The sequence below is a fragment of the Merops nubicus genome, unplaced genomic scaffold (genome assembly GCF_000691845.1).
Source record: "Merops nubicus isolate BGI_N331 unplaced genomic scaffold, ASM69184v1 scaffold4341, whole genome shotgun sequence".
In the NCBI taxonomy this organism is placed as follows: domain Eukaryota; kingdom Metazoa; phylum Chordata; class Aves; order Coraciiformes; family Meropidae; genus Merops; species Merops nubicus.
Window position 1 is genome coordinate 1 of NW_008586053.1, and position 12,126 is coordinate 12,126.

At 43.2% G+C, this 12,126-nt stretch overlaps 1 protein-coding gene across 1 annotated transcript in view; it reads left to right on the forward strand.

The window, feature by feature from the left end:
* Positions 1–6,855: 6,855 nt before the first annotated feature.
* Positions 6,856–12,126, forward strand: part of LOC103780821 (phosphoinositide 3-kinase adapter protein 1-like) — a gene marked incomplete at its 3' end in the record, with an annotated part of 10,573 nt that continues 5,302 nt past the window's right edge. The window contains exons 1-3 of the mRNA XM_008948513.1: positions 6,856–6,929; positions 9,499–9,647; positions 10,471–10,615. Coding sequence (XP_008946761.1) covers positions 6,911–6,929; positions 9,499–9,647; positions 10,471–10,615 — 313 coding nt within the window. The remainder of the gene's footprint in view (positions 6,930–9,498; positions 9,648–10,470; positions 10,616–12,126) is intronic.

Here is a 12,126-nt window from a genome sequence, read left to right on the forward strand (position 1 = left end):
TTTTTTTTTTTCCCCCTCTATACTGAAGGGGCAAAAATAAATGAATTCTTAAAATGGTGTTTTTCTGTTATATTATGTTGAAACAGAAGATATGCATCTTTGACCCTGCTCTTTGGAGAGGAACAGGGGAGATATTAGTCAGCCCTCAGGGTGCAGTGAGAATCTGCGTCATTATGTGGGGGCTCTGCTGCCCTGCTGGTGGTCACGGCTTGTCAAGGAGAGGAAACTGGGGTGCTCTTGCACAGGAATTAAGGTTGAGAGAACATACTGGTAGCATGCCCTTCCTTGCAGATGCTAGTATGGTTATAAATGACAGATGCTGGAAATGCAGAGACTTCAAAAAGCTGGTTAAAACCGAGAGAAACCTGAACTAAACCCCCAAGTGATTTTTGAGAGAAATGCATTAATGGCCTCATCTGGCTGTAGCAAATTGAATTGAGCAGTTGAAATAGTCTTTCCAACTGGAGGATGAATGCATTGTCATGGAGGTGCCTCATAAAGTCCCAGTTTATGCACATCAAAAGCAATACTTCACACCTCATCTTTCATGGTAGTATGTGATTCAAGCATTGCTAGCACTAGTATAGTACAGAAATCAGTGTGGTTAGGAAGTGTTGGGCTACAATAGACTTCATGCACATTGCAAATACTAATCATTTCTCTGTATCTTATAGCTCTGATAATCTTCCCACAGGTTGCTACAAGGTAGTGACTGAGTTTAATTCTAAGTATCTGCCAATGTGAACTGTAAGGCTTTAAAACACCTGCTTAAAATAAGAGCTCAGTGACCATCACTGGTGGCTTCTTCCAAGTCTGGAGCAGCTGAATTAATTTCTGCAAAATCTTTGCAGAAGTCTGTGGTCAAACCAAAGATGCTTTACAGAGCAGGTCTGCAGAGGTGCGTGGGACAGACTTCAGGTTGTTTCAAAGACCTTTGCAAAGACCTTTGTTGTGCACTTGAACAGTTGTTCTGCTTCTAGGGTTGCATTTTGTAGGATTTTCATAGCAGTTTGTTATTGCTGTGGAAAACTTTCAATGCATTTTTCAAAAGTGACTTCAGAATAACAGTTGATCTTGGATTTCCTAGGGAGGAAGTTTCATCAGTGGCATAGACTGACCTTAGCATGGACTGCTGCAAAAGAGTGCTCTGCCTTGTTCTGCACCTTTTGTCTGGATCATCTGGTGTGGCACTAGACTGCAAGTGTGGTATTCCAAGAGAGACTGAAGGGGAGGGAGGGCAGGGCTGCCCTTCCAGTAGTCATGTGGCTTTAGGTCTACTGAAGCCACTTGCAGAAACCACACCTTCAGTCAAACAGTGGGTGATTTCATGGTGGGATATTTCCAAAGCAGCTATCCAGCTCTACTAGGTGGAATTTCAGCTTTGTGGGCTTTTATGTAGACAGTCTTTTCTGTCATGCAAGTGTTATGCATTGTGGTGCAATTGAAGCAAGGAGATACTGCAGGAGGAGAGGTAATTAGCAAGTTGGGGGTTTGTTTCTTGCATGTGTTTGCTCAGGAAGGCTTGAATTGGTGATGGATGTAGTGTGATTCTTGGCACCCTTAAATATCATCAGCCATACATGTGCCAGAAGACACCACATACTGAAAAAGCCTAAGTGGTTGAAGTGAACTATTTCAGCCTGTCTTTCCTGAGATTTTGGTCTTGTACACAGTGTCTGTTGTTTGGGTGGCCAAAAGGCAAGCATCTACCTTAGAAGCTCTTTCCTGTCGCTGTCCTGTTCCTGTGCAGCCCAGCTAGCTCTGTAAGTTTATACATTTAATTCTTTGTCACAAATTTGCCACTAGGCCTGTGAGACCTTCGAGGTAACTGAGAGCTGAAAGAATTATAAGGAGCTGGCTTACAGTTTCTGAACCATAATAGCCAGGCACACTTTTAGCTTGAGGCAGGTGTAGTGTGGTACACATTTGCTTGAACCTTAGTGAAAGAACTACAAGCTAAATATATTTGGTATTTGTAGCATGGTCTAGACATAGTCAGATAAACTGTTATCTCTATGTTGTAAGAGGGACTCTGCATTTTACCTGAGCTGACAGCTATTGTCTTTTCAGTAGTCATGAATGAAATGTATAAATGTTCTTCCTCATGCTGAGGCTGAGGGACTGGCAGCTTAGCTTACACCCTCATTGTCAGCTGCTGAAACAGAGATCCTGGTCCTGCATCTTGCTGATGCAGCCAAACACGTGCTCTTTTCCACTGGTTCTGCTGTGTGAGCCATAGCCTCTGATGAAAATAAAGATGAGGAAAGGGGAAACAGGAAGGGGAAAGATGGCTGTGATGGGTGCAGTTGTATTTTAAACTGCTACAGCTCTTTGTTGTGAACATCTCTTCCCCAGATGAATGCACAGTTTGTTGTGGTTTTTCTGTGGTGTTTTTTTTTAGCTCAGTAGACTCATTAAGCCAGGATAAGGATGGGGTGGAGTGTGTGTTTGAGCTAAAACAAAGAAACATCTTTTCTGGATGAGTGACAGTGTTGTAGGGGCAGTGTTAATGCTCATGTGCTTTATTAGTTAATGGAAGAAGACATTTCTTCTCCAGGCCAGTGCAAGGTCATCCAGGAAGGTTTTAAAGAGAATTTGGCACAATTTCAGAAAAATATTTGGATATGTATTTGGGGAACATCTGTCTTTTACTGGGGCTGGAGGGAAACACATGCTGGATTCAGACTGCATACTTTCCCTGAGGTCTTGCACGTTGCAGCTACGAGTCGCTGTTATCTCAGGTATATCCAGCTCTACATTAAAGGTCCTGCTCTCAACTCAGGCTTGCTAGTGAATGAACAAGATCTGTAAATTTGAAAGAGTTTCGCAGGAGTTCACATATTGCAATATCCTCTTTAACCTGTGATAAGATTACTGAGTGCTGTTTTGTCATCCTGGGGAAATAACTGAGCTTCTGTGAAACTTCCCTGTGCTTAGATCTTTGTGGACAATGCCTTCGTGCAACCTCCAGCATTAGAGAATAAGAGTGTACCTTCCTGAGCTATGAGGAAGAGGGGCTGCAGCCCAGTGATCCCAAAATGAACTCTAACAGCCCACCCAGTAGTGATCAGCAGAGGAGGCTGAGGAGCATTGCTGGGGCAGTTGGTGTGTGGTAGGCAGTTTCCCAGCTGTTACCTCTGTGGCACTGTATCCCTCCTAAGAATTCCAGAGGCATGTGTTAATCCAGTTCCTATTTCCATCTATTGCTAATGTAGGAAGGGCTTCCCATTTGGGATTCCTACCTGTGCTCCTGGACATGAGGAAATGTCATGTGAGGTGAGAGGGTTGTGTGTCTGATCACAGTTGCTTCGCAGCTGATTTTGCTGCCTCAGTCCCATCTTCATCTGCCATTAACAAGAGTGCTGGGAATAATTAAAAACAGCCCAGCCCAAGCAGCTGACTGGAAGCTACTGGTGGCATTTGTCCCTGAGCTGGAATATTCCCACAGAAAGTACCTTTGATCCTGTTGGTTACCTTCCTGTTCTCTGCCAGTTCTCCATCTGCTTGAGGCTTTTATTTTACCACTCTTTTCTAGTGTCTGGTATTTGAAAATATTTTTTTCTTTCTATGTGTTCTCCACTTCTTGGTGGCTTTTCAGACTTTTCTTGACCTCCCTGCTCTCAGAACTATGTGCTGAGTTTCCTGTTCTTGCAAGTCGGTTACGGCATGTATCTTTCTCATCCCTTCCTTCCAGTATTACAGGACAGACATGGAGTTGCTCTTGGCTTTTTATGCAATGTCTGGTGACTCGGCTTTCTCCAAATCCTTTTTGTTTCAAAGATGAAATTAAAAAATAACTTGGAAGCAGCGTTTGGGAACATCTAAGTAAGAAAAGTGAACAGATCATGAACGTCTCTTGTGCTGTTCTGCAAAGCCATTTTTGTCCTTTCAGTTACATGTCTGTTGCTCTAAAACATAACAAAATCTTCTGCTGACCACTTGCCTGACATAAAAGGAGAGTATCATTAAAGGGCAAACCAGCAACCAAAGTCCTCCCTCTCTCTTAAATCATACACCAGTGATCCAACATGTCAGACCACTGGAGGGAGGAATAAGTCAATACATTCACTCACGACATGTGCGGAAGGGAGCGACCTGGCCAAGGAACCATGCCATGGTAGATGGAACCAGCCAGACAAGGAGCCCAGTTATGTAGTAGCTCCCCAGAGAGAGAGACTCATCATGCCCTGCTGTCCTGGGAGCTCCACTTGCTATGCAGAGTCAGGGAGCCTTTCCAACAGCTGGAATCCTCACACAGCACGTGCACTGTGTGGGAAAGCCTCCCAGCTTCACTGCAAGCAGAGTCAGATCCTACAGAGGTGGCTTCTTGTCCTGCCTCCAAGTTAATGTGGAAGGTGGGGGCACGTGGTAGTGATCTTCTAATTGGTTCCCACCCAAGGCTGGCCAGACTCCTGAAAACCAATCGGGAAGGTCTTTCTTGCCTGGTTGTGGACATCATCCATATGGCAACCATCATCCAGAGTTTTGGCACAGGGATGAGCCACAACCCTCACGCTACCACCAGATGCCAAACCATCACTCTCCACTGTGCATTTCCAGGATGCAGGGATACTCTGGCTTGGCTGAGGTCCACAGCTGGTTTCATGTACTCAGCACATTTTGACACCCCATCAGACCCATCCTTGCAGTTTGGATCTTCATCACTCTGCTGTCTGTTAGGCACATGCTGCCCATTGATATACACAGATTCAGCACATATCCTCCTTGTGCAGGCACTTCTGACACTGCCATCACCATCATATCTCCACAGTAAGGAAATGTAATGTCTACCATTACATACAAATTGAGATTCTTCACACTTTGTCCTCTCACTCTTGGCAGCTCCACACTGGGTCTGTAGAACCAAGGTTCTACACCATCTGGTCATTCTCACAAGTGACACTTATTTGCAGGGACATGTTCCCATTTTTCATGCCCAGGCTTCATGATTAAAATGGTATTATCCTTTCCTGCAGCTATTACTTCAGCTGGTTCTGGAGGGCCACTTGGCCCTTGGACCCATACTTTTGCTCCATTACTAAAATTGCTGGATCCAAACCCTTTATTCCCTTATCAGCTCTTCACAAAGGAAACTTGTTTCTTGAAGTTTGGTTGAGATGTGCTTGATAGAACAACTGTGGAGTAATAAATGCTTTTGAGTATTAAGGATATGTATTGTCTTAATAGGTTTTGGAGGTAAAAACTGTACCTTCTGGCTTCTCACAATTTGCTATAACATTTCTCCTGTCAACATGTCTCTTAATAACCCAGTTGTGTTCTTTGTAAGGATACAGCATCCCTAAGAGATGCACAAGTGTGTGTGCCTACCAGCTCAAGCAAAACTTGGCATAGTAAGCTACAGCTTGTTTCCTTAGTAGAGAGTGAGAACTAGTTTATTGTAATGCCCAGCTTCACAGGACAAATTAAATGTGACTACTTTCTTTGTAGAACTGGAAATCTGTTTTTAGGTGCTGTGCTTGTAGATGATCTGTTTGGGGTGAGGGGTTTGGACAGGAGGGGGCAGGTGTCCCATAGTTTACTTGTTCTGTGTGAAGAGTTTTACAAAGTCTTACTTTTTTCCCCTCTGTTTTTTCCTTCTCAGCTGCTGCTTTTCTGCATGATTGAAAGGGGAAGTGTTGCTACAGTAGAACATAGTTTTTAGGGGTTATCACAAGATGTTTTTCTGCTGACTGTGTATCTCTGGTAAATTGACAGCTCTGAGGTTAGTGTGATGACAGATAACTTTCCATGACTACGTTGTTGGTATTCTGCTTGCTCACAGAATGGTAGGGGTCTGTTACAGCAGGTTTACCTAGAGCAGATTGCCTAGGATAGCATCCAGGCAGGTTTTGAAAGCTTTCAGAGAAGGAGACTCCACAACTGCTCTGGGGAGCTCGTTCCACTGCTCTGTCACCCTCACAGTAAAGTAGTTTTTCCTTACGTGCAGGTGGAACCTCCTGTGTTCCAGTTAGTGCCTGTTGTGCCTTGTCCTGTCACTGGCCACCACTGAAAAGAGCCTGGCCCTGTTCTCTTGGCACCCACCCTTTAGATATTTGTAAGCATTGCAACTGGAGTTGCCCTGGGAGACTTAAATGTCCTTGTTGGCACTTGGAAAAGGAGGTTGGCCAGTTGCAGTCTTAGGTGACTCTGAGCTTTCTTTGAGGGTCTTTCCTACTGAGGTCAAAGTTCCAGGCCTTATGAAATCTGACTTTCTCAGCTGGCAGGCTGGTTAATGGAGTAGGGGGAGTTCTCAGACGCCGGTGAGGGGGTAGCCTGCATGTGCAGAACATACAGGGACAAGCTGTTGCCCAGTCATGCCATTTGCATTAATATCTGCACAACAGAGTGGTTTGGACAGGCTGCTGACTACTTCCGAGTGTTCACGTGTCCTGTGGTGTAGGGGCTGACTTCTGAGAAACCACAGCTGCCAGCTCCATGGTGATAGCCTCCCAGCTTAGCCAGGAGGAAATGGATGACTGCAGCAAACTGTGTGCACTGTACAGCAACAGGTCAAAAGAACTGGCTGCTTCCCATTAGTTTCTAAAGCTGCTAGGTGGTTTGTAAAGCATGTGGCCATGCCAGTCTTTTCCCTGTTTTTCTTTTTTCAGGAGTGAGTTTCTGCAGGGCAGCAGTGTGTGGAGCCCAGCAGAGCAGGTGAGAAGAGGCCAGCATGGGGCTGCTCACTTTAGCTCAGCTAGTGATGCTTCCTGGAGGGGAGCATGTTCTTCTAGGGGAAATGTGGTTGGGTTTCTTGGACCACATCTCCTCCCCTTGCTGCTGTTCTCACAAGTATTTCACAGACTGTCAAACGTGGCCTGAAGTAGCCTTCATATAAAAGGGGAACAGAAAGGCCCTCCAGTCACGGCAGAGCTGTTTATAACCACGAGCTGTTAACCTGCAGCAGCTGCTCATGGAGAAGCTCAATTCAGGTATTCATTTAACTTTCTAATGAGTCTGATCTCCTCAGTGATGGCCTCTTTAGCTTGGGTATCATTACAGTGACATAACTGCTGCATCTCTGTATGCAAATGAGTTGTCATTAATCAGGTATCTTAGTGGATGGGAAGCCTGATCTAACTACATGTCCCTTTAGAGCAGGGGTGTTACCGAATGTAATGGAATGGTTTCCTCTTCCAGTGATTGCATGCTCACAAGTCAGCAGCACGTGACTGGAGCTTATAAGATGAATTCACATCACTTCTCTGCTTATGTAGGAAGCTTGCAATTTCAGAATTTTCTGAATGGAAAAATAGATGAATAATTCATACCCGAAACAACGAGTTCTTGTTCCGTCAGCTGTTAATCCAATTAGTGATTAACGTTGCTTGCTTCTTCCTGTATTACTTCATAGCTCTGTTCTTACACATGATCTCTGGGCAGTCAACCCTGTTGCAAGAATGCAGAAGTGTGAGACAGGGTCAGGCAATGCCCAACTTCTTAAAAGCTCTGGTTACTCCTTCTGTGCTAATTCATTTCTTCTATCAAATAGCAGCAGTAAGGCAGAGAGACCGAGGGTCTTATTCTGTCCTTGCTTCCCTCTTATCCTTGCATGTAGATGTTCCAGCTGAGATCAACAGCTTTAGGCTTCATTTTCCTTTGAAATGAACAATATATTGGGCAAGTGTTCTAGTGTGTGTAGGTAGTTTTGTTTTAGAAATGTTGGTGTTGGTGGTTGTGCCTTCTTTGAACTTTAGAGCTGCAGATTTTGGGCTCTACTCTTTTTACAGAAGACATTAAAGCATCTACCTGTTGCACTCGTGAACAGGCTTACTTGCTACATGGGGTGATTCACATACTTAAGTATGTGCACCACTTTTTGTGACAAAAATTTCAGCTGAATGATTTGCTAAGATTTTGTGGCTTGACGCCTGTCTTCTGAAAACAAATTTGCAGTCATATAATGAATAAAAATCCTGTATAAATGTATAGAAACTATATTAAAAAAGTAAGGTTAATTTAAATTTTGTCAAAGTTTAAGTATTTGTTAGTGATAATTAAGAAGTCTGGATTTAAATTCCTGACTTTTAGCTGCACTATTTGAAACTAGCAGGACATGAACACCTAATAGAAGCCTGCTTGAATAACTTTAGCTCTCTTCATTTGTGGAAACCTGATGTACCCAGAGGCTGAGTGATTCTGAGTAAAACCTGGACTGGTGGCAGCTTCATTGTATGAATGCTACAGGTAGTGTGGTTTGTTGAATAGGTCTGTCTCAGCAGGACTAACCTACAGTCAAGAGCATTAATTACTAATATAAAAACTCTGCCAGTTCAAATCTGAGATTTTATTTAGTAAATAGTTTTTACTGCTCTTTTCAGATGTTGTACAGTAAGTAATAAATAAAACATAACTTCCAAATTGTCTTAAATCCTTGGCTACCTCACAGCTTTCCAGGGTTTGGAAAATTTTGAATATGGGAAATATAGCTTTAAGAATTCATGCTAATTTTCTGACAAAGAGAAGTGAGTAACTTTCACCCCACATTTTTGGAGATGGGGGAAAATTGTGAATTTGATGCACGTGAATCAAGAGATAGAAACTGGATGAGAAAGTGCTCTCTACTAAGTATATACAAAATTGTCTGTTGTTTCCTTTCTCTCGTTGGGAAAAAGTATTTCCTGGAAGGGGTAGGAGACCTGTAATCTAATTTAATTCTTGCTGTGATTTTTTTTTTTCAGCCAATGATAGAAATAAAATTTGTTTGCTCGTCTGTTAATATCCATGCTGCTACTGGGGAACAGGAATGAGAACTTTTTGTACACACAGACTGTAGGGTTACATTTGTTTACTTCTACTATTGGATCTGTTTGGGTAGCCTGCTGTTCTGCTGGCTACTGTTGTACCAGAGCCTTTGAGCTGAAGAATATTTCAGTTTCACTCTTGGATAGATAGGGGAGCTCATAGTTCTTGCTCAAGGAACAGAATCCCTTCAGACTACTGCTTCATGTTGTATTTTGCCAACACAATAAATCAATGTGGTAGTTGGGATGAGCAACATAAGGAGGATTCAGAAAACTAAAGATAGCACTGAAATGAAAGAAAAGTTGGTTTCCTTCATTTACTTTATGAGAGGAAGACTAAAGGCTGAAATGCCCATCCTACAATGTAGTCAGACCTCAGATGGACTTGGATGAGTCCAGCTGGTAACTGTTCTTACATTAGACATTGACAAGGTGGTTTTCCTGTGTAAAATGGGAAGGGACTGTCCATCTCAGCAAAGAGTGGCTTCGTTGTTTGTTTTGCAAGCACGTTCAGTGCTACTGCAGCACTGCTGTATCTTTGTGAATGTTCTCCAGCAATTCTCTTAAGGGAAAAAAAAAAGAGGAAGCTCTGTAGTTTCCCTTTCTTCAACAAGATCCCCTTTTCTGACCACTGATTTGAGAAGAATAGCAAGTCTCACCCCACCACCTCCCTGGCTGTTTCTCAGGATGGATGGATATGATATGCATTTTCAGCAAAGGGGAGTGATGTGACAGGACTCTGTATGCTTTATTTTAGACTCAGGCTGTGACTCTGTGACTGATACAGAAACAGAAGACGAGAAGAACCCAGTTTACTCCCACAGGCTTGCCATGAGTGAAGAACATGGTTCATCCAAGAGGACTGGGGGCCATCTGGTTGTGCAGCCTGATCGCATACGTTGTGGGGTACTGTATGTCCACTCCTTGGGCTACATTCTTCCTGTGGGCTTGTGCAACCCATTATGCTGCTCTGCAATGGACAGCTTTACAGCCCTGGGATTTAGTCCCTCATTCCTTCTGTCACCTTCCCTCTCAGCCCCCTGTCCTCAGGGTCTGTTTCATGAGCTCGGTTCCTTAGGCCTAGAAATAGCCTGGTAACATGCATTGCCTGGTTGTGTCTAGGCTGCAGTGGAACTTACTGATAGTCTCATTAACAAAGCTGATCTGCTTGTGTGCTGTGAGGCAGGTTCACACTCTTGACTCTCCATCTTCCCTGCTGCTTCCATTAGGAGTGGCAAGTGGAGTAAAGTGTGTAATGAACTCATATGACAATTCTGATGCATGTCCTGCAAATGACTCCAAAGAGCTTGGATCATGTCTTCCTGTCTGAAAAACCAGCATTTCTTAGTATAGCATCCCCTTATATAGAAAAACTGTTTCTTCTTTTTTTTTTCCTGTTTAAAATGGGGCTGTGTTCCTTGAGGGAAGAGACTGACAGAGTTGAAACAGAAATTTTGTAAATCTAGCTTAATCAGTTTATAAACCTGGCTGATAAATCTGGAGTTTTATCAGCTTGATGCATGCATCTGTGCTGGTGCAAGTTGTAAACAGAAGCTACCTGCCCATTTACTCCATGTCTGGAAGATGCTCCTGAAACCACTCAGGACTGTAAATATGACAGATGATGATTTACCTGTGAGTTGCAATGACAACAAAATCACTAGAAAAATGACTTACTGTGTATTCTTAAGTTGTGAACCTGTGTGTTGTGTAATGCCTTTTCTCTTAGGTGCAGACAACAGTTTATATTATCATGAAACGTAAACTAGACGGCGAAGTGAAAACTGAAGTTGAATTCTCTCCAGAGAATGGATCATCTGTGCGTGTGCTGGCCGAGATGGAAAATGAGTACACTATCTCTGTGGAGGCTCCAAGTAAGCTGGGCTGAGATCTTCCCTCCTACTCCCTGCATTACTTCCTTTCTATCACAACCTGCCTGTCTTAACTAGAGAGGTCGTTGTCACACTGTACTCACCAGTGGTGAGACTGTATCTTGAGTACTGGGTTAAATTTTGGGCACCACAGTATAAGAAGGACATTGAGATTCTAGAGCGGGTGCAAAGAAGGGCAACAAAGCTGGTGGAGGGTTTTGAGGATAAGCCTTATGAGGAGTGGCTAAGGGAACTGGAGTTGTTTAGCATGAAGAAGAGGATGTTGAGGGGAGATGTTGTTGCTCTCTACAACCACCTGAAAGGAGGCTGTGAGGAGGTGGGTGTGGGCCTCTTTTCACAGGCCATAACTGACAGGACAAGAGGAATTGGTATTAAGTTATGCCAGGGAGGTTTAGGTTAGGGATTAGGGAAAAACTTCTACACTGAAAAAGTTCTCAAGGACTGGAACAGGCTTCCCAAGGAAGTGGTGGGATCACCATCCCTGGATGTATTTAAAAGCTGTCTAGATGGGGTGCTCAGGGATATGGTGTAGAAGTGGCCTGGTGGAGTTAGATAGTGGTTGGACTCAATGATTTTAAAGGTCCTTTCCAACCATAGTGATGCTGTGGTTTTGTGTGATTCCTCGTGTGCTGGAGGGATAAGGGTAAAGGTTGCAATGCAGGAACAGGTGAGCCCAGGAAATCTTGAATTTACATTCTTACCTGTGATATTTTTGTAATGAGGAACTAAACCAGACTGCTGTTTGGGGGCTCTGTTTTCCCCTCAGCGGTGGCAGGATTGCTGTGTGGAAACACTTTACTGGGTATTCTGAGAGCAGAATGCAACCTGTGAAGCACTTTGAGCTTAGCTATGTGTTATAACCACTGTCACATTAGCATTGGCAGGGTACCAAGATAAGTGACAGCAAATAACTGCATGACTAACAGCACGTGCTGAATGTGTGATGATCTTTCTGTGATCAGAGCTGAAACTCTCCTGGATTGCCTTTTAATATAGACACGTTCTATCACTCTAGATATTTACAAAATTATAAGTTGCCTAAACTTTAGCTTTGCTAAACTTTAGGGGCAAAGTTCAGAACCTTACAGATTGGTAGTAGTTTATCAGCATGATTTTTTTTTTTTTGTTTAAAAATCTACTTCAGTCTTTTTTCTTGAAGAGTCATTGTGCTAGCTCTGAATAGAGACCAACAGTCATTGTAGCAGCTCCTGTGAAGTCAGTGAGGTGGATTGATTTAAAGAAGGTGACCTTATCCACATAAAAAATGTTTACCTTAATCTGTCATAAAACAAGATTTATAATTTAAATATGGACCTGGAAACTAACGTGCACTTTGAATTCTAAACATGACCTTCATACTGATGAAGTATACAGCTATGTGAGCTCTGCAGTTTCTAACTAAAAACTGTTTCTAAGAAAAATATATTTTTAAGTCCTTTCGTGTGTGGCTATTTCATAATTTTCTGTGTTGTTAACAGCCAAGCAGGGAAAGA